The following is a 22,953-nucleotide window of genomic DNA, read 5'->3' as shown; positions in this document are numbered from 1 at the left end:
TTGGGGGCATTAGTTGCACTGTCAGTAACACCCACATCAGTCCAGAGGAATTTCTTGTTAAGTCATGACATTAAATCTTTAAATTTTACTTTTTTCTGTTCCTTGACAAAAATTCTTTTTTCTTTTTTTCACTTTACAGATTTGGATTTTCTTGATCGCCTGTAAAGAGTCTTGACAACATTGTGCTGGAGGGATAAAACACACTTGTGGTCGAGTTCATCATTTTCAAATGACACATTTTAACAACTGTTTGCTTACGTTTACATGTAGTGGTTTCTGATTAGTTTGTAGTTCTGGTTGATATATTTTGGCAGTGATAGGATTAGTTATTTGTTTGATGAACACTAATGAATTACTACATTTTCAAGCTAGTGGCTTCAGAACACAAAAACCAGTGTGTGGACAGTATTATCATCAGTGCCAACACTTGTTTGGCCAGGTGTCAAGGTGTCCATCAGAGGCAGCTACAACCAAAAACCTCTGCACAGCTGCAGGCTGCACTCAGCCATTCCTCCACAGCAGATCCTCCATGCATTGTGTCCTCATATCAAATGTCTTGTGTATAAATATATTAGAATACTGGTAATTAATCTAAAACACAAAACTGTGTTTATTTCAATTCAATTCAATTCAATTTTATTTATATAGCGCCAAATCACAACAAAAGTCGCCTCAAGGCGCTTCATAGATACAGAGAAAAACCCAACAATCATATGACCCCCTATGAGCAAGCACTTTGGCGACAGTGGGAAGGAAAAACTCCCTTTTAACAGGAAGAAACCTCCGGCAGAACCAGGCTCAGGGAGGGGCGGGGCCATCTGCTGTGATTGGTTGGGGTGAGAGAAGGAAGACAGGATAAAGACATGCTGTGGAAGAGAGACAGAGATTAATAACAGATATGATTCAATACAGAGAGGTCTGTTAACACATAGTGAGCGAGAAAGGTGACTGGAAAGGAAAAACTCAATGCATCATGGGAATCCCCCGGCAGCCTACATCTATTGCAGCATAACTAAGGGAGGATTCAGGGTCACCTGGTCCAGCCCTAACTATATGCTTTAGCAAAAAGGAAAGTTTTAAGCCTAATCTTAAAAGTAGAGATAGTGTCTGTCTCCCGAATCCAAACTGGAAGCTGGTTCCACAGAAGAGGGGCCTGAAAACTGAAGGCTCTGCCTCCCATTCTACTTTTAAATACTCTAGGAACAACAAGTAGGCCTGCAGAGCGAGAGCGAAGTGCTCTAATAGGGTGATATGGTACTACAAGGTCATTAAGATAAGATGGGGCCTGATTATTTAAGACTTTGTATGTGAGGAGCAGGATTTTGAATTCAATGTCTACTTATAGTAGTCATTTAATTGACTACTATAAGTAGACATTGAATGATGGGCAATTTTATTCATCATTTTGTTTTTTGTTCTCCTCTTTGGCTTCATGGGAGGATTGTGGGTCAAACTGGGGGCATGGGGTACCTCCCAAAGACAATGGCAGGGGAAGCAGTGTTGTCCAAGAACTCATAATGCACAATTACAGAAACATGATCTTGTCACGTAGCGAAAAACCGCCATAATTTGATTAATGGCAGAAAAATTAAACTCAAATTTGAGATTTAAAAAAAAAAACAAAAACAAAAAAAAACCCATCTGAAACACATTTGTCCAAGGCTGAGTTTTAGATTTCAGATAGCACTGTTTTTCTTGCAATGGATATAACGTTTTAGAATCATACTGTTCATACAGCTTCAGCATGTATTAGGTAATGTTATAGTATGGAGATAAACCCTTCCAGACTCCGCTTGGCGACAGACATTCCAGCTGAATAAGGTAACCAAGAGGCTGTTTTTCTCCTCAAGTTTAGAATTCAAAACTATTCCCTCGACTGCTTCCCACATGTGACTCATGCAGAGACCTACGTATTTACACACACTGATTTCCCCTCTGATTTCACTGGCACTTGATGCATTACCTCATATACACACAGAACCATGTTTGTATGGGTACAAACGCCTCTGACACTTGGCCTTACTGCTCAATTCAGTCTGTCAGCTGTAAAAGCTGTAAAAGTAAAGTTAAAAAAAAATAAGTACAGAAAAAAATTGAATTGCAAACAAAATTTGGTTCCTTTTAATAATAAACAGACAATAAAAAAAACCCGTATACCATACACATAACACAAAATATTAAAGGATCAAAGACATGAAGTAGGAATGTGTGAGCAAAGTAAAGTTTATTTTTAAACTGTCTTTAGAATATCTGATACAAATCTTTCAAATCCATGTTTTCTGACAAAGGCCCCATTTTTTTAGTAATTATAAATTTTGCTTTCAGTGTGATATGGCTAAAATGGTTATTTCAGCACACCAGTAAAATCATCAGGACTTGTTCTAGGACAAGTCAGTAAAATAAAACAATTAGCTAGTGTTGTTCTAGAAGGCCACACGAGGCATTATCACTGTCAATGGGAGTTAAAAAGAAAATGTATTTCTTAAGTTTAATTTCATATCAGCCAGTTCCAGGTTCATATGTTCACTGTCCCTAAAAACAAGACAAAGAAACAGACGTACCACTGACAGTTAAAGAGTAAAATACTTTTATAATCCTGATAACGTGCTCATAGTCAAGTGTAGCATCCAGGCATCCATGGATAACAAAATAACAAGGCTAAGAGTAAGAAGATAGGAGTAAACTAGCTAGATGTCACCTAAAGATAAGTAGGCTAATGCTCAATCAGCAGAGAAAAGTGCCATCACATGACAAAAATTACATAAAAAATGAGGATAAAAAATTAAAAGTTAGAGAATCTGAGATGACCCCATTCACACGATGATACTGGCAATTAATATGGTGCACCACAATTCAATTTATATGTGTTAGAGGAAAAAAGTTACATCTGTTACATCAGTTACAGCTGGCTAGACGGCTGGGGTGTAACAGTTCTCCAAAACCACCATTTGGTGGCACAGCATCCGAGTTTAAAATGTCAAGAAACAAAAGATGTAGCTACTACTGCTACTCTACTATCTTACCCTGAAATTCCTGACCTAACAAGTGTTGCTGGAACAGTCCACAGTAATTGCTTATTCTCCACTTAAACTGGTCCTAGAAACTAACAATGACACCACTCCCTATGACCAAAAAGAACCCAACCAAACAAAAAAAAACAAAACAAAGATATTTTGTCTTCATATTGATAAGAAAATAGAACTTTTCACCAGGTTTCATGCAGAAAAAAAGTAAGTGTTTTGTGATTTTTCAGCTGTAGTGAGAAGAGGTGAGAAAGAAGCCGTCACAACAGAAGAGACAGACAAGCACCAGCCGTCCATCCTCCCCTTCTGTGTCGATTTCCTACAGCGTGAATGGAGGCGGTGAATAGTATATACACACATACACATAGTATAGTGCTTCATTATTGACCCCCACCAATCAAACACTATTGTTCTTCCCGCTGAGGCCAGAAGACTAACCGAGACCTCTGCAGTCAGCTGGGTTAATGAGCCAGCTAGCACACTACAGTGTCTCATATGGGACACCATATGCATGGATAGACATTTTAACAAGATGCATTGGAGTGATCACTGCATGTCTCCATCTGTGTTTTTGTGTATACACATGTAACGCTCACTGAGTATGCAAGCAAAACTAATTTCAGATGACTGCAAACAGAATTTCTGAAAGATTTCTCAAAAGCTTTTTCTACTTTTGTGACGACCCCCCCTCCCATCCTCCAGAGGATGGTCCCTTTTCACAAAAGGCTGCTATTCTTCATTTCAACTGGCAAAGGACAACTGACCTCTAACCTATGTCCTCTTCCCCACGACCTGACCTCTTTCCACCACGCACTACCTTCATCGATTCAAGTCTTTCCCCATCACCCGCTAAAAATCCAAAACAATCTTAACCTCTATTCTCTTTCCATCTAAACTCATGATATCATGTGACTATAAACAACTCAAATAGTTGGGGGGGGTATAATCAGAAAAAAAGTCTCTCTCCCTGGAAACTTTACAAACTTCACAAAGTATATTAGATCATTTTAATGGTACCTAAACTGTACAGCCTATCAGAATGAGGCATGACTATAACAGTGGGTTTAAAATGGGGGTCATTAAAAAATAAATTCCAGCCTTGACACTAGCCATCCAAAGCCAAAACCCCCGAATAATTTAAACAGCACTTAAACTTCAGTTGAGAAATCAAAGGACGAGTTACTGAAAGATGCAAATGCTACCTGTAAAGTGGTGCTAAACTTTGTAATGCTCCCTCTAAACCAGTGATGAAAGATACAGATAATTGCTGTCTTTGAAGTAATGAGGCAAGACTGCTAATGTTACCAGTAATCTGATGCTTAACGGCCTGTATAAACCTGTTCAAATATGTCAATGCTACAGCTCTAACATCTCCAGGACTTATGTAATCATGGACTCGAGTAGCTCTGCTAGAGTCACAGTTGAAAACAATCCTCATTTATCCCACACCGGGCTTTGGTGGAGGCCCTCAGTTTGAAACGAGCCATATTAGCCTAGTTTTAAGTCCACTTTCTCTGGATTGGCTGCCACTTGCAAACAGCTTGAAGAGTAGGTGGGAGGGGCTCAACCCAAGCTGTGATGCAAAAGTAGAAAAAAAATTGCCTGAAACCAAGCATTTTGCCTAACAAGGCCTGTGCTTAGTCTCCCAGGGATTAGTTGCATCTACTCTGACCTCATTATTATTTAATATGAACATTCTCCATGGTAACAGTAGATGTGATAGAAAATAAAGAAGAGCTTAACATGTCTTTAAATGATCCAACACAATATAACACTGAAGACTTTGTGATTCTTAAAGGCAGAGTTGACAGTTGCCTGCAAAGGTTTGGCCACCCCTGTGCAAACATACACACGCCTTTGGCAACGGTGTCAAAACAGCTCAATTTATACCTCGTCTTTCAGCATGACTTGTATCTAAAACAGCTCTAGATTATCCAGATATTGTTTTGCATACAAAATACGTCAGGCATCAAGTATTACGACTGCGTCGCCCATCCTGCAACTCTTTGTGGTACTGCCATCAAAAGGTCTATCGGATTTGCCTTTTTTATTTTTTTATATATTTTTATAACTATCATTAGTCATTTTTTCTAGTCTTATGAATGTCAAAATTTGCTGATTATTGTTTATATCTAGCAAACAAAGCTGAATACTTTTAGGCTGCTGTTTAGACAAAAAAAAAGACAAAAAAAACATTTTAACTTCTGGGCAATTTTTAAGGGATATTTTCAAAATAAACAGGCAATCAATTGAATTAATGCAGATTTTAAAAAAATGCATCTAGCCTATTAGCATGCACAAAACAGTAAGGATGAAGTTAGGAGAATGAGAAACATGAGCTTACACAACAACAGTGAGTGTTCTTCTTCCTTTCACAAACTCCTACAACACCATTTTCGGCTGATTCTCACATTTCTGTTTAGCCTTTGACTCCTTTCACATGCGATGCCAATTAGCAATTATGTGCACGGGCCTTGTTTGTAGCAGTGTTATTCTGTCTTTAACTGAACCTCAACAAAACTAATTTGTTATGACTATTATTCAGCTTCAGTCAGACAGAAAAAAACTTCCAGCCTCAAGCTGCATGCCAACCAGAGGCTTAATTTTCTGTTACCACCAGCGCATTGTTGATATTTTCATAGGCTAACGACAGAACAGTAACTTTACAAAATATTTCCACAAAGCTCATCCAGATAGCTTTGTAATGACTTCTTGGTCAACTCTCGAGGAGAAAGTGAGAGCACATAAAACAAGCCTGGCTCCAATTAACTGCCTTGCTCTGAATGGCATGTTACAATACATTCAGCAGTTGAAGTAGGGAGTTTCTCTGAATCCCCTAATTGTCAGCAGCCCACTACAGAACAAGTGCAGTGAGCAGCAATTCACAGCTAAATACCAGAAAGAAGAGAGCTCCCCCAAAGCTTTCCTTCCGCTCTCTGGTTCCCACTAACCAAATAGTCTTACAATGAACAGTCACCTGCTTTTCATTTAGGGGGGAAAAATGCACCCCAGGCATTCCAGTCCAGTCTCTCTTTCCTCCACTTTACTTCCTCTGACTCTACAGGCATTTCATTTCAGTGAGGTGGATCTCAAGGAGGAAATTACTCAGTCATCCAGAAGTAAGGAGAGGGGGGGGAAAAAATCCCTTCTTTTTCACAGAGCATTAGAATAACGCACAGCAGTCATCTTTTCTAAGTTGTCACAATCTGGTACTCATTCAACTTTGTGAGTAGCATAGGAAGCAATGGAGAAAGGTAGGGGGACAATAGAGGTGGTCAGCCCTCCTACTGAAACACAACAAAGACACAATCTGTGACTTTTTATGTTAGGTCCTGAATTTTAACGCAGAACACCACACCAACCAGTATCTCAAGGTTCTTCATTGACAATCCTCTATGACAGGCTCGGCCAACGGCAGGCCTCGAGGGTCGGTGTGGTGCAGGTTTTACATATCACCCTGGGTCTAAACACCTGGATCAAATGATTAGTTCATTTTAGTTCAATGTAGCCATTTAAATCAGCTGTGAAGAATCAAGGATACATCTAAAACCTGCAAGACACCGGCCCTCGAGGCTTAGTCTACATCCATTTAACCTCCATTTTCAGAAATAATCTCTAACTGCAACCCACTAAATACATATTAACCTCCCTTTTCACAGACAACATGCATGTGTGTTCTTTATGCAAACAGGATCGAGAAGGCCGGTTTGTTTTCTAAAACACTGCACAGGTAGAAAGAGATTTCTGTGGTTGGACCGAAGATGAGGTGAAAGTGTTGCTGGAAGTTACCACATGAGTCTAAGGCAACTTTAGTGAAGAAAGTCACAGCTGTGAGTCCGTGGACAAATGTTTGCCAAAGTTTCAAGTTTATCCTGAGATCAAAGCACGATCCTGGATTTTAAACTGCAGTTAGGTCAACACTTTTCCAGCGTGAGTGTGTGAATGTGGTAAAAACATAGTCTACGTGCTCATTAGATTCAACCCTTATCAAGTGCAAGAATACAAGTCAGGTCCAAGGTTGTATGAACTTTTTTCTTTTTTTTTTGGTGGTGGTGGTGGTGGGGGTTAGGAGCTAGTTAGGACGCATGTACCCTAACTAACCCTTTTAGCATATGTCTCTATTGCAATGTAGAAACGAATAGACACACGCGGTAATGAAGTATTCCTGCAACAGCTTCAACCATGACGTCAGTACTGATGGTGCAAGTAGACAGAAAGTATGCAGGGAGGTGCTGCTGTGTTATCTGTTTTTAGTTTCTATATCTAATTTTACATTGCTGATAGCTTTCTTTAAGAGGAGCAGTGTACTATTCTTCCTCTTGCTTCCACTTGGTTGCTGAATTTTAAAAAATTGTAATAATTTTTTTTTGTAAAGCTATTTGTTTCAAGTTTGACCAATCAGCAACCAGCCTAGCAGTTATTCAGTGTCACTCAGGAGTACGTAACTTAGATTAGGTACTTTTTCTCCACCTATTCTAACCCTAAAAAAAGAAAAGAAAAACGTGTTGTAGGGGAACATAGTGTGGTAAAACACATGCACCAGGTGCAGACCGCCATAACACAGCCCACTAGTTCCTACAGTGGCCAGAGTATTGGCATCACACTGATCCCTACACTCTGCTACAGTCAGGTCTAATTTCAGATCGCAGCTGTTCTATAAGTTTGTTTATTGCCAATTAGCAAATGTTAGCGTGCTAAAATGGTTTTGGAACATCATATCAAATTAACATTAGCACCTGTGTGATTAAGCCCATATCGGCAACTCAATAGGTCTGTCAGCTCTCTTATGTTATAACCTTGATGTTTCAACCTTGATGAGGTTTATTACAAACCACACAAGGGCTTTACCAGGTTCAGTCCAATCACATTGCACATTTGCATTTTTACATTGAAATCAGTTAGGTCCTAGAAAGAGCTGCAGATGACATCTAAATGATATTATAGATGCAAAACAAACTTCATAATAATGAGATAATTTAAAAACAAAAACTTTATTTATCAAACAGAAAATGCTGGATACTCATCAATTTAATCATGTAACAGGAGACGCATTAATTGTCAATCTGTTGATCCCACTTTGCTTATTCTTGTTTTTACTTATTCAACATTACAGAGCTGCTCTTTTCTTCTGTCTGCAACCTCAAAAGAAATTCTTTATTACTGCTGTAACACAATTACAGTATCGTTTCCTGGCTTGGAGTCAGGTATCTGTTTCGAAATGTTACAGCAAATCCGTATTAAGCAAGTGATACAATTTCAGCTTCATTTGTTTTTACAGAAAATCTCAAAATCGCCTGAGATAAACTTCCTGTCCAAAGAAAACAGTTGAACCTTCTGAACTTTCCCTCGCAGCGTTGTCATATAGCAGCGTATGAAAATAAATTATACATGTGGAACGTAGAGAGCTACAAGCTCCAAATAAAAATGCAGACTGTGCCTGCCAAAAGTTTAGATTCAGAAGGATAAAAATGGGTTTAATCAAAGACAGCCAAAGTTCATCATAGGAGGAAACTGCTGAGGGAAACAGCACGTGCTCCATATCGTGCTGGGTTGGCAGAGGCAGACGCTCTTGGATGGGACGAGTGAAACTAAAACCATAACCCCAGATGAAGGAAGAATGGGGATGACATGTTTTGGGGGATTTTGTTCTTATGATTAGATCTTATTATTTCCTGATGAGAGCTTCTTCTGCTTTCCCAACCTAAATCTTATCTAAAAATGCAAAAAATATAAAGAAAATCTAAAAACTGCAGAAAATTATTCATGGCACCAGCAAAACTAAACCACCTGAGCATGAATTCAAATAATTAAAGAATCTCAAAGCCCCCCCCCCCCGATCCCCTTTGGATAAATGCACGGGCAGCGCAGCATGATGCTGTCAGCGCCGCTTCCAATGAGCGTTGTTTGGCCTCACTCTTGAATGCATAGGTAACCACAGGAGGTCTCAGATCAAGTCCAAAGTAGTAGGTTATCATGGCATTAAGAAGCTCTGTGACTCTCATTGAGACAAATCAAGCAAGTGGACGGCTAAGGAGAAAGCTCCTCGCCCTTTCTCTTAATCTCCACAGAGTGCTTTATCATGATGTCAGGCTCTCAAACAAATGTGCTCGATTTCTGGAATCAGATTAAAAAAGGTGACATGTTTCCTGGCTTTAAACCGTGTTTGTGCTTTGTTGCTGTATTTAAAAAAATTACAGAAGTTTAACTTGGCTGCTAAGTTGTGTTCTGGCACTGAAGACGCTTGAAAATTCGAGTCTACGTGTACATGTAAGGAATGTTTTGGCTTGCAATTAGTCTACTGCACACATGAGATATGAAGCATATCCATATAAGGTGACTCTCAGCAGTAAACACGGGGTCGATAAACAACACAGTAAACGTTTGAATCTTCTTTGACATTTTTCTCTCAATCACCTTCCTACTGTGAGCAGAAAGGGTTCGAATGTACGTCTCTTTAATTAGCAAGGGTGTAACAATTCTTAAATGAGATGTACTGTAATGTTTAAAGTTCAGGTAAGTAGTGAGATGGAAATACATCAGAATACCAGAGTTTGTTTTTTCTTCGTAATCCAATCATAATCAAGTGGTCACTTTTTTCCCCTGCTTCTTCTTTTTCATCTCCAAAGAAAATGTTTGTGAAGTCAAACTAAAGCCCAACAATGAAGGCATGAGCCTTTAATAATCAGAGAGCAGAGGTGAAACTCCACAACAGATTTACCAGTCAGCAGCAACAAGGAATACTTGGCTATAGTTGTAACTTAAACTGATTAATGTAAACAGAAAAGCCTAAAATAGCATTACATGAATCCACTGAACTGCTGATGATCAACTGACCTAATTTTCTAGCTTAAACCTCTAAAATTTTGGTTTCTATACTTCTTTTCTGGCGCAGGTACAGCTTTAATATGTTAAAACCTGTACATCACTGGTGACTGCATTACAAAATTGCAGATTAGTTTTGCAATAAACGTGGTCCCAGGTACCACAGTGCGCTTCCTGTTAGCTGCCTTAATTATTACCAGGTTCAAACACCTACACACACTCAAGAGCATACTCTACAGCCAGTCCACATTGTTGTTCTACTTCTCAAATGTTCACCTTTGACCCTCCTTGTTCTCAGAAGTCTAAGGCATTTCCTTGAGTGAGGTCACCTGTATTAAATTATTGTCCAGCACAAAAGCAGAATCCAGAGAGGGAGACAAAAGGTAGAAAGCTGTTGCTGAGGAAGAGTGAAGAATATACTTTATTTAAACAAGATGGTACCTAAAAAAAATATAACAAAGTGTTTCTTAACAGTCAAAAACTAAGATAAAATCCATAAAACAAGCCAAAGTATATTTGGTTAAAGGTCATTTTAATCATAAAGGAACAAAAGCAAAAAGTCATGGATTCGCCAGACTCAAACAAACCATGTGATAGACACGACATGGGGATAAGCAGAGGTTTAAAGGACAAGTATTAAACTTTCTAAGAGGCCAGGTGGGTTAAGCTCTTCAGAGAAAGTAATATTTCTACTAAAGTGGACACAAATGTTTAATGAGCATGGTGTCTAATGTCACCAATGAAAATGTAGATAAACTAACTTTTCAGCAGTCTAGAAGCCAGTATCCCTGGATTAGGCCGAGTAAAATGAGGCAATCTAATTACGTTTCTGAATTCCAAACTTCCTGTCACAGAAAACCAGAATACCATGGGAGGTTAAGGACCAATGCGCCCAGTGAAGCATGGACAAAGCTGAGGGGGTCCCTCAGGACCAAAAGGGGCAGGTGGGGGTATTACACAAAGCTCAACATCTCTCGTAAATCAATGAGCAAGAGTTAAATGTCCCTTTTTGTTGTTCATGATTTTTCATCTAAGTCACGACCGTGAGAAGGAGCCACACAAAGATAAAGATGACAAAACTCCCCAACATGTCAACAAGTGGGTCAGCATCAAACCCAGAATGTAACTGTGAGGCAAACTCACTCAAGGGAGAGAAAAAATATTTGGGGTAACATAAACGCAGATGTTACGGTTAGGAGTGGTGATGTATTTCAAAGGGGGCCACACATGCGGAGCACTTTTCTCCAATCAGAGGTAATCTCAGGCAATGGGATTGAGGCAGAAGCTAACTACGAACAGAGAGAGACAGAAAAGGGAGAGTGGAAAAGGAGATGAGCTCAGAGAGCGTGTCGGAAAACGGCCAAAAGTAGACAACATCCAGGATGACAGTAGGTACTACACAGAGATATGCTAACCCACTTCTATGTGTTGCAGCTGTAAAGTTTTTGGGCTTCTTATCTATGTTTTATTGCCATTTAATCTTTTTTTCGGTAAGTGGCTTCCTTTCCTGTTAGAGCCAACAACTCAACAACTCAGCTTTCGATTAATACATAACTGTGATGGCTTTTTGGAAGACTGCATGCATTTGTAGAACTCCCAAAATCCCTCTGTCTGCATAGTCAAGGACTACACAAATGGGCACTACCATGAGACCATGCATCTTGCATAAAGGCATGGAGGCTGGAGTAGTAACAACAGGCTTGCAGCATGTCTTGATTTTCAAGTCAAGACAACTAAAGACCACCAACCTAACATTCTTCAGATGACACAATTTCCCAGAACGATCCTTTTGAGACCCAACTCTGACACTACAGCATCTGTACGTTAATTAATATCGATCATCTGGAGGAGTTCTTTGATCCCTCGAAACTGTGACGGTTCAGCGGACGTCAATATTTGCTCCGACAGAAGTGTGAGGCCAATATGTGAGACTGTGGTTATAGCAGTGACCAGAGGCACCTGGTCACTGCTACCGACACATATCCTATCAACTTGCCTGTTTGGTCTAAAGGCCAAAATAAGTGGGTGTGTTAATAACCTACTGCTCCTGAATGTCAACAGGATTTGCATGGCTTTTAAACTTTATAGGCTGTGGGCTGGTAAAGGGCATTTCATTGCTTTTCCAGGCCCCTACAGAGAAACCTGATTAAAAAAAAAAAAAAAAATTGAAAAAAATCCCTAAAACCCTTTTTGGCATTCATTAATTATTCAAAGTGTCTGGCGGAGGGTCAGCACTCTACTGAAGGTCTTCTTTCAAGGCCTTTCTCATCATCCGTAAATACTTTGCCCTCCCATTTCGCCCGCAGCATCTTCTATTCATTTCCTGTGTCCTTCAAGTCGCTCCTGCCGTTTCCTATATTTCTCTAAGCATTTCTTACAGCTTCCATGCTGGAAAAATCTTCTTTATCCTGCTCTGACAAGAGGAAGCCCTCCCCATTGGAGGATAAGGAACAGATCTCGTCTAGTTCCAGAAGCCAGTCTGTTTCCTGAACCTGAACTTACTCGCTGTCACATGCCCAGTCTCCCACTTTGTATCATTCTATTCTACAGACCAGTCTCTTCATAACAGCTTTTGCAGCTGTACTCACTTTCCCATCTGCTCAAGGAGGATGTCTACAGTATGCAGAGTTTATCATCAAATGGACAGTCCCTTTTTTGTTTTTATGTTTTATCTTGGAAAAGAAATTTGTGGCAATGGGTCGCCTCGTCTCTGCGATGTAAAACACATTCCTTAAAGACAAATTTGAGTAAATCATAGGCTGAAAAAAGCCACCATGACACCTCCTGTCTGTTTGTCAACTCAAGTTTAGCACGGTCACCCTCCCCATCTTGGTTTTGTTAGAACTCACGTCTTTGGCAGAGTCACAGATTTTGGGTATGCAACCAGCCCAGTCCAGACATGCTTGCTTTTGGTTCACCAAGAGTTAGTGCAAAGCCCAAGGTTGACTGGCAGAATGCTGATTTGTTGAAGAGTTAATTAAACAGAAAAGTCAGCAAAAGCAGAGATAGGAGCATGAAGATAAGCTCAGTGGGGAAAATGGTTGCAGTGGACAGATTCTACTGTTTTTAACACTCGCTTTCCCTCACTATAATCAAGTTCTTTATCTATGATGACTTCTATGTTCCCTGTGACAGGGGTTAAAACTAAAGAACCAACAACAGCATAAATACGAAAGTAGCCCAGAGATCAGCTGTTATGCGTATTTTGATAGTGCTGCACAGATGCCAGCCCTTTAAATTAGTAAACAGCATCTATAGTGGCTTTGTTGGCACCCACAGTCCCTTAAAGTGCCAATGACCCTAAATGATGAGATTTAAGCCTTAATTTAATTTAAATAGATCAGTTATATAAAGCGTTACAACCTTTACAGCTGGCATAAAAGCCACAATTAGGTTTAGAGATGAAAACAGCCTTTTAAACATATTTCCATCCATCCATCTTCATCCGCTTTATCCGAGGCCGGGTCGCGGGGGCAGCAGCCTAAGCAAAGAGGCCCAGACCTCCCTCTCCCCAGCCACCTCCTCCAGCTTATCCGGGGGAACACCAAGGCGTTCCCAGGCCAGCCGAGAGATATAATCTCTCCAGTGTGTCCTGGGTCTGCCCCGGGGCCTCCTCCCGGTGGGACATGCCTGGAACACCTCACCCAGGAGGCGCCCAGGGGGCATCCTTGTCAGATGCCCGAACCACCTCAGCTGGCTCCTTTCGATGTGGAGCAGCAGCGGCTCTACTCTGAGTACTCACTACCCACAGCTCGTGGCCATAGGTGAGGGTAGGGACGTAGATCGACCGGTAAATTGAGAGCTTCGCTTTTACACTCAGCTCCCTCTTCACCACGACAGGCCGGTGCAGCGTCTGCATTACTGCAGCCGCAGCCCCAATCCGTCTGTCGATCTCCGGCTCCCTTCTCCCATCACTCGCGAACAAGACCCCGAGATACTTGAACTCCTCCACTTGGGGCAAGAACTCATCCCCGACCCGGAGTGGGCACTCCACCCTTTTCCGGCTGAGAACCATGGCCTCAGATTTGGAGGTGCTGATCCTCATTACCGCTGCTTCACACTCGGCTGCGAACCGCTCCAGTGCGAGCTGGAGGCCCTCACCTGATGAAGCCAACAGAACCACATCATCCGCAAAAATCAGAGATGAGATCCTGAGGCCACCAAAGCGAAAGCCCTCCGCCACTTGGCTGCGCCTACAAATCCTGTCCATAAAAATTATGAACAGAACCGGTGATAAAGGGCAGCCCTGGCGGAGCCCATCACCCACCGGGAACGAGTCCGACTTATTGCCGGCAATGCGAACCAAGCTCTTGCAACGGTTGTATAGGGATCGAATGGCCTGTAGCAATGGGCCAGACACCCCATACTCCCGCAACACCTCCCACAGGACACCCCGAGGGACACGGTCGAATGCCTTCTCCAAGTCCACAAAACACATGTAGACTGGTTGGGCAATAAACATATTTCTTTGTGGTTTAAAGTTTGGCATTTTAATATCAGGGCTGAACATCAAGTGGACACTAGAGGAACTGCTGCTTATTATTAAGCACTTGCGATGAAGGGAGCTCGACTTCAGGAAGACGTTTCACGTGTCATCTGAGAGGCTTCTTCAGTTCTCAATACTGATGGAGAGTCCCAGGCATTTAACTCTTGAAGGGGTTTTAATAACTCTGTAGCTGGAACTGAAGATGCTTCTTAAATGAGATGAAACTTCACGAATCTTCAGGTCTTCATGAACCAAAAAGAAGTCCAGCTACCTTCATTGCAAATGCTTAAAATGACCATGACCTAGATGACTGGGAAGCTACACAGACTGGATGATGGGTTTATATTTCAGCCCTGGAAGCTGCCATTGGGTGTTTTCCAGAGCTACACATTTTTAAGATATCTCATTCAACAAAGTTTCTAAATGAAAATGTTTATAGCTTTAGGAAATCCTTCAAAAGGTCAGAGGTCATCACAGACAGGGGAGAAAGCTACACATTTTCAGTCACTTCAGGAAGAGCAAAGTGATTGGAGCTTAATATTCAGCTCTTTTCTCTCCTCAGCATTTCTTCATATCGATCTGGCCTTAAAGTGGCACTGTCCGTTTTAGGAAATTTCAGAAATGATCATGCACGGACACCTTCTCTTTCAGCATCACCCCCCCCCCCCCCCCCCCCCCCCCCCAAAAAAAAAAAAAAAAAAAAAACTTGATAAAGGATTAGTCTGTCCAGCAAACAGGTCAGAAGGGTGCAAAGCTCGTATAACCCACAACACCAGGCTGCTGGAATAAGGTGTGCCCAAATTAGGGCCATTTTAGCACCAAACAAAGATCTGCTATTAACACTGGAGCTCAGATTGAATCCCGCCCCCTTAAGTGAGCTCGCTTTGTCATACACCGCTCTGATGCAGTCAATCAGTGACCCAGAGCTTAGCTGGGGGGCATTGAGATTCTTTTACAACCCCCCCACCCCCACCCCCTTCACCTCGCCTCCTGCTCTTCAAAAGAAAGAATGGTAATTAACTGATGAAGAGCTCTGTAAGATTATCCAGTCCTCACGCCAAGAGCTGCAGCTCTGCCAGTGGTGTGCAGTCATGTCCCAAAGGACCACTGCAGAATGGGGAAGGATGGATCTCAATGGTCTATTCAAACCAGTCTCCTCTTTCATCCTCTATTCAGCTGGAAAAAAAGTGGAGAGCAGCAAGCAATGTCGTATATTTGAGACAGGAATGTTCTTTCATATCAGCACAAATTAGGAAAAGCACTCACAGTGTTTTAAGACATGTCGAGACCGTAGTCACAGCACATTTAGGATGGACACTCACACACACACAAACACTGACCAGAGGGCACACAAGTGCACAAACAACCCCTCACTGTGAGCGGGAATGCGCGGCAGATTGAATTATACAAGAGAAAGCAAAAAATAGCTGTGTGTCCCAACCACCTAGTGCGAAACAGAGCGGGACACAGGGGGAGTGAGGGAGTGGGAACGGGTGAGAAAGGAGAGCATTTAATTCAACTCAAAGTCGGAGCAGAAAAGTTTTCAGCGTGCACACGGAGCAAAGAAAACACAAGAACATGTTACTGAAACGAAGCAGACAATGCAGAGGTTTGTCTCGCGTTTGCACGCCCTCCCGTTCTCCTTCATAATATCTCCCACATTCAAATGTGTCACCGTGCCAAGGCCCCCCACAGCCGGGGTCCCAACCCTCCACCCAACCCCCGAAAGCAGACCACCCAATAGATCCCCTGAGCAGGGCTCCCAAATAATCTGAAGCATAAACCTTTTCTTTACAGAAAATATCATGCCCACTGCATCGTCACACTATGTCCCACGTGAGTCAGCCCACTGACTTATACTCATGATTTCACTCTGACATATTAGAGCTGCAGAGAAATCGTGCTAAAATTTCTGCTGTCAGACATCCTGTGAACTCCTAAAAATATCTGACTGGAAACTTTTCTCACCCAGAACATGCAAGACAGGCAGACCCAAGTGCGTGCAGGTCCAGCCAGAGCTGTGGGCAAGCTGAGGGAGACAGACGGCATGGTGACGGACAGGAGTGATGCTGCTGCTGGGGCTGCTGCTGGGGCTGCTGCTGCTACAGACCAGTGGGCTTCCTTAAGTTTAATCCAAGAAGAAGAAGAGTAGCCCAGCACTGGAAAGCCATGACCATCCTGGACATAAATACAGCTTCTTCTTTCTGCCTCTTCCTCAGTGTCCGGCTTGCTGTTTTCCCTCTATGTGTCTGCTCTAAATTGGATCCTTGCTGCCTCTCCTCTGCGCTCGGTCTGCCTCCCGTTCCCTCTGCCGGGGAAAGGTTCACAAAGGTTTTTTTTTTTTTTTTAACTGAGGGGGGTCAGGCTGCCCCTACCTCTCCACGGGAGCAAAGGGGGAGGGGGTATAGTCCACTTATTATCCATCTCTTTTGCGCCTCCTCTCCCTCTCTCTCATCCCATGTCTCCCTCCCTCCTTAGCCCTCTAAGCCTCACCACTTTTAATTTCATTCATCCCTTGATCCCACCCCTCCCTGCTCGTCCCCCCACAGCATCCATGGCACTACACCTCCCTCCCACCTTCTACCCCTCTCTCCTGCATGCTTTCCTTGTGCATTTCTGTATTAAGCCCATTTTAATATTTCATAAACTCCACGCCGCCTGCTTTTACCTAACTACCTTTGAGGTAAATCTTCACTGACATTTCTCCTGACATCAAAAAATGCAACTTTCAATCACTCTGGGAATCAAAAATAGGCACATGCAATTTATTTTTTCTAGTCTTTTCTCAAGGGAAATTTGCACCAACTCCTTTGGTACCTGCTTTCCTAAATATTTAAATTAAAAAATGTAAATAAGAAAAAAAAAAGTCAGTTCTGCCTTTGGCTTGGATTCAAATTACAGATCAACACAACATTGTATAAAAAAGATCACGGCAACTGTTGGTTTATGGAGCTTTTATGAAGTTGAACTGTCATTCAAGGTGGCCACACTTCAATAACTTTAAACCTTAATATAATCTAACCAGCTGAGTTAGGCCTCAGTCACACAGGCTTAGAGACTGGTCAGCAGCAAATGGTTGCCAAAGAAAAATGTTTATTCCTGACAAGTTGGCGAGTGGTTGCCAGAGGCTGCTGGCAGTCACACGCAGAAATCTGTCACAAACAGTGCTGCTCTTTGAGTTGCCACTTTCTTGGTTTGCATAGAAAATACCATCTTGTCTAAACAAGTGCAAACCTTACTTACAAGTGGTAGACAGTTTGCCTTCAAAGTAAAAGTTGCTCCTTTTGAAATGTGTTGGTTGTAGCCATAAGGCACAAAACTTTTACTTTGAAGGCGAGCAGGCTGCCTTTCCAGTTTGCATTGCAGTTCTCAGTTTTGCCACCCCTCAGCGACAAGTTGGCAAGTGCTTGCAGACAAGCTGTGTCTTCCATGCAATCTACAGAGCTACCATGGCAACCTGCTCACAACCAAAGCAATTGCAAAGGAGTTTTCAGAGCAGCACAACATGCCTCTTTGCAATCCTAACCGTGATCACGCTGCTCTAAAACATTATCTGCTTGTTATTCCACGCACCATCAGCTGCAACCTAACTAACACTAGTGAAATGGCACAAGACATCACTGCAATAACGAATGAAGGAACGACCAATTTCATTAAACGATTAAATAGCGACATGCGATTGCCAGTGAGGCGCCAACCAGTCTCAGGGTCATGTTTGTTTCTACTTTAAAGTTGGTCATTTTAACATGGTAGTCTATGGGGACAGCCTCTGGTGGTCATTCCAGGAACTGCAGTTTTGGTGCTCGATCAGTACATGAAATTTGACTGACATTTTATCTCTTATGTGCAGAAATACAAAAACAAAAACAACATGCTTGGTTAGTGACAGTAGGTGGCTTTAAACAGACCCCACTCCCGCTTCACACTTTACAAAAGGGAGAAAGAACACAGGGGCCAGGAAGTAAAAGCTGCCTCATTAAGTTCTCACTGCTCATCAATGACCATGTTAGCCCCATGACTCTTTATCCCTTTCTGCAGGTTTTTCATGCACATGCGCGCACACACAATGCTCCATACTACTTGAGCCTACCCACGTGTGCACTCAAACCCATCATTTCCCATCAGAGATAAACAAAAACACTCAGAAAAATCACAGCCCACAATTTCCTCAAAACACAAACACACGTCATTTAAACTATCAAGTTCACCACAGTCATATACACAAACATCCACCAATAACCACCTTTTCCTTCTCCACCCTCTCGCGCACATCTTCACAATTTTCTCACATGGTGTGTAAATACACAAACCCACCCACACACAGAAACAGTCATGCATACTCACCCTTTGGCACAGAGGATTAGTGGCCCAGTATTTCTTGCAGGCCACCACCTACACAGACATTCGCTAAAGGAGACGAGGTTAAAGACAAAACGAAAAACACACGGACACACACAAGGATGCAAAGCCTGACACAACAAGAAGTACGCATGGCTTCAATTCACACTTTCAGATTAAAAACTGCTCTTCGAGAGGACCACCTGTCATCAGCACGGGTGAGTCCTAAATGAGTTTATAATTGCATCAGTTAATGGTGCTTTCATTCATTAAATGTTAGCATTTAATTAGAGTTGGATGGTTTAGTGGTCAGTGAATTATTACCAAAGTTTTCAAAAGTTTGTAAGTTTTAGACACATTTTAATTAAGATTTTGTGTTATTGAGTTTTGGACACTTAGAGGCAGCTAAAGCCCTATCACACAGTCCAGTGAAGTCACGGATTATGATAATCCCTCGTCCCTCATTGCCATCCAGTACATACATCTACTTCCACCTTTGCAGTTAAGGGTGGGGGGGGGGCTGAGGTTTTTCCCAGCTGTCACGGGGCAAGAACCAGTGTACACCATGGACAGGTGATCAGTCTGTTGCAGGGTTAACACAGAGAGACATAACTATTCATGCTCACATTTACACCTACGGCCAATTTAGAAACATCAATTTAGCCAATATGCATGTCTCTGGACTGTAGGCGTAAATCAGACTGTGCAGATTACAGGGATACAAACTTCAGCCATGTAGTGGATTCTAACCCAGGACCTTCTAGGTCTAAGGAGATGGTGCCAACCCCTGCACTGCTGGTCCCAGTCAAACACATTACGAGAAAGAAGCCAGGGAGAATTTAAATATTACGACTCCTTGTTTTTCCCTGCTTTTTTATTCTATTTATTTATTTATTTGAAATATTTTAGTATCTTTTCAAACACAAACTAACTGCAACTTAACATTTAGCACTTGAACATCAACAGTCCTGTGAGACTTTACACTGTCTGGCACACATGTTGATGGGAGAGCACAGCTGACATGTTGCTGGAAATCAATTTCTTTTTGGACGTCATTTAACACCCCACTGTTTTTCTACATTCTAAAAAAAGATAGAAATTACTACCTTGGCCTCTTAAATTATACTGTGGCAGAGCTGTAGGTGGCAAGACATTGGCTTTTTGACCACATGGTCAGCAGCTTGATTACCATCTGAGAAATGGCAGGACAGGAAGCTTTGTTTGTTTACTTCTTTCTTCTTACCCCCCCCATGTGTGAAATCAATCCAATGCCCTTCCCAATCATAACTGTCAGTGAATGACAGAGCACTGAAGAGTTGTCCAGCAGAGCTTAGCTGTGCTGAAATAAAAGCAGTCACAGCACTGCACACTATGTTCTTGCATAAAGTCATCCTCCACATTATCTGTCAACACACTCTCATGTAACAGTGCATGATGCATAATTTATTTTTTGATAGTCATAACGCCTTCTATATATAGTAACAGAAGAAACTGTATCAAGTTAATGAATTTCTACAAGATACTCAAAGTCTTTTTTACCCCAGTCACATTATTTCACTATAAGACCACCAAAAATCAAACAGAAACTAAGTGCAGCAGCAGCACCCACTGGTGGTTTTTGAACAAACTGCATCCCTGATTACTTATCAAGTATTTGTTCAAACGGTGATCGGCCAAAACAATTAAAACCAACGCCCAACTATTGTCCAGGTTCTCCTTTTGCCACCAAAACAGCTCTAACCTGTTGGGGTGTGGACGTCATTGAGGGTATCTGACACTGCTTTGTTTCCAGTGGTTGGACCCTACGTGGATCGGGCTTGTTGTGGTGCATCCCACAGATGTTCAGTTTGATCTGGGGAGTTTGAAGTCAGGTCAGCTCGGGTTCATGAGCAGGTTTGCGGTGTGGCTGGATGCCCTGTCCTGCTGGAAGTGCTGCACAGATATCCTAGATAGACTTCTCTGCATTGAATCATATCTGTTATTAACCTCTGTCTCTCTTCCACAGCATGTCTTTATCCTGTCTTCCTTCTCTCACCCCAACTGGTCGCAGCAGATGGCCCCGCCCCTCCCTGAGCCTGGTTCTGCTGGAGGTTTCTTCCTGTTAAAAGGGAGTTTTTCCTTCCCACTGTCGCCAAAGTGCTGCTCATAGGGGGTCATGTGATTGTTGGGTTTTTCTCTGTATCTATGAAGCGCCTTGAGGCGACTTTTGTTGTGATTTGGCGCTATATAAATAAAATTGAATTGAATATCAAAGTAACATCCAGAAGAATGGCAGCTTTTTGTAACAGGATGAATTATATTACTCATTTCACCTGTTAGTGGTTTTAATGTTGTGGCTGTTTGGTGTAGCCCGGCGATAAATTATAAAGAGGGACTACAGAGACTGAGGGATTGTAATGCAGGAAAGGAAAGAAAGGCAAGTTTCTACGACTAATCAAATCACTCAAATAATTTGTTTTAGTACATCTTTAACCTTGACCATTTCGGTTTCTTTTGTAAAACCAGAGCCAAGAGCGGACAGCGAGACAATTAAGAAGATTAACTGCTGTCGGATCACCGTCCTTGAACCATGTAAAGACGGATAAACAGCTGAGTGAGATCAAAGCTGCCCAGCCTGTTACGACGGGCTCAAAACAAGAGACAGAAGGGAAAAAAAGAATGAACTGATAAAAGAAGAAAAAATAAGCAAAGGCTATCACACATGGATGAAAAAGAGGGCGGGAGAAACAAAAAAACCCTGAAAAAAAACAGGGGTCTGTAGTCAGTGATCACATAGATAGATGAAGATAGTAGATAATCATGCGGATAAAGGGAGAGTGAATGTGCAAACAGCAGAGGGGTGTGTTCTGTGATCTTGGCCGGTGTCCTGACGCGCTACATGAAGGGGAGTTCACTTGTTGACAGACAGAGGAAGAACACACTCCAGCAGGCCTCACACACACACACACACACACACCCTTGTGACTCCCATCTGTTGCAAACAATGCAGGCCCGCCGCCCTCCCTGTGAGAACGCTCACATGCGTGTGCACGTTTTTCCTCTGTTCTTTCTGCTGAGAGGAAGGACCGTCCACCCAACACCAGAACACACTGACCCATGAAAGCAACAATAACACGGCTGCAGTACACAATGTGAGGCATTTCAGGGTGGTCGGGCCTATTCTTTAAAAGACTCTAAGGTTCATTAGTGAAAAGGCCCTTTAAAGCCATAGATGACCCAGGTGACTCCATCTGTTATGTCCCTTATTGCATAGCAATACTAATAACAAATAACACTTGCTTGTTTTTCCACTTTCTAACACATCAGCTTTGATGACCAATTGTTCACTTTCTTTCTGATATGTCCCACCCACTAAAAGCTGTCAGCGTTATTCACCTCACCTGTGAGTGGTCAGGTCTGGGCATGTTAAGACCAGATTTAATGCTCTTTTTAAGCAGTTATCACATAAATAATAAAATGCATCGGTTATCCAAATATCCTCTCCACCTACACAGATTTACCCAAATGCACGGTAAACTTATTTCTACAACTCTCTCTCTCTGCATTCCTAATACTTGCAATCTCTTTGAAAAGAAACCAACCAAAGCAAAGCCATGAGGATCTGATCTTCCTATTAGAGCCTTTAATATCCTCCAGGGGAAATAAGTAGCAAGCACAGCAAACAAACTGTTCAAATTCACACACACACAAAAATATCTTGTCATGATAAGAAACTTGTTTTATACTTCTGACCAGAATGAGATAAGATATATTACAGGATATATTCTGTTCGTAATAAGGTTGGATGATCTGATATCCTCGTGTCGGTGTTCCCACATCATCATAATAAATGTTGTTCCAGGTTCAACATTGCAACATTGTTGTGACATCCCCCTTTTCTGCCTTTGAAAAATACCGCCTTAAAAAAAAAAAATCTACTTCACTTGCGAGAAGAGAAACCGCTTCTGTCCGCCGATCCAGGAACTTGAATTCTTTGAATTTCAGGATGCTTTTCTTTAATAAACGGTAATTCAATTCAATTCAATTCAATTTTATTTATATAGCGCCAAATCACAACAAAAGTCGCCTCAAGGCGCTTCATAGATACAGAGAAAAAACCAACAATCATATGACCCCCTATGAGCAAGCACTTTGGCGACAGTGGGAAGGAAAAACTCCCTTTTAACAGGAAGAAACCTCCGGCAGAACCAGGCTCAGGGAGGGGCGGGGCCATCTGCTGCGACCGGTTGGGGTGAGAGAAGGAAGACAGGATAAAAGACATGCTGTGGAAGAGAGACAGAGATT

General features: G+C 42.0%; 1 protein-coding gene across 16 annotated transcripts in view; it reads right to left on the bottom strand.

Annotated features, from left to right (window-relative positions):
* Positions 1-22,953, bottom strand: part of tns1b (tensin 1b) — a 198,023-nt gene that overhangs the window by 142,730 nt on the left and 32,340 nt on the right. For 2 of the 16 annotated variants that reach the window (XM_087829958.1, XM_087829957.1), the window contains exon 1: positions 16,300-16,654. The exons of the other annotated variants lie outside the window; for them this stretch is intronic. In XM_087829958.1, the coding sequence (XP_087686084.1) occupies positions 16,300-16,380 (81 nt within the window). In that variant the 5' untranslated portion in view covers positions 16,381-16,654. Of the gene's footprint in view, positions 1-16,299; positions 16,655-22,953 lie in introns of those variants that run through there. 16 annotated transcript variants of the gene reach the window in all.

The sequence above is a fragment of the Neolamprologus brichardi genome, chromosome 16, assembly GCF_056152115.1.
Source record: "Neolamprologus brichardi isolate AB-2024 chromosome 16, ASM5615211v1, whole genome shotgun sequence".
Taxonomy (NCBI): Eukaryota; Metazoa; Chordata; class Actinopteri; order Cichliformes; family Cichlidae; genus Neolamprologus; species Neolamprologus brichardi.
Note: the sequence above shows the minus strand (reverse complement) of the source record. Positions and strands in the feature narration are given on the sequence as shown.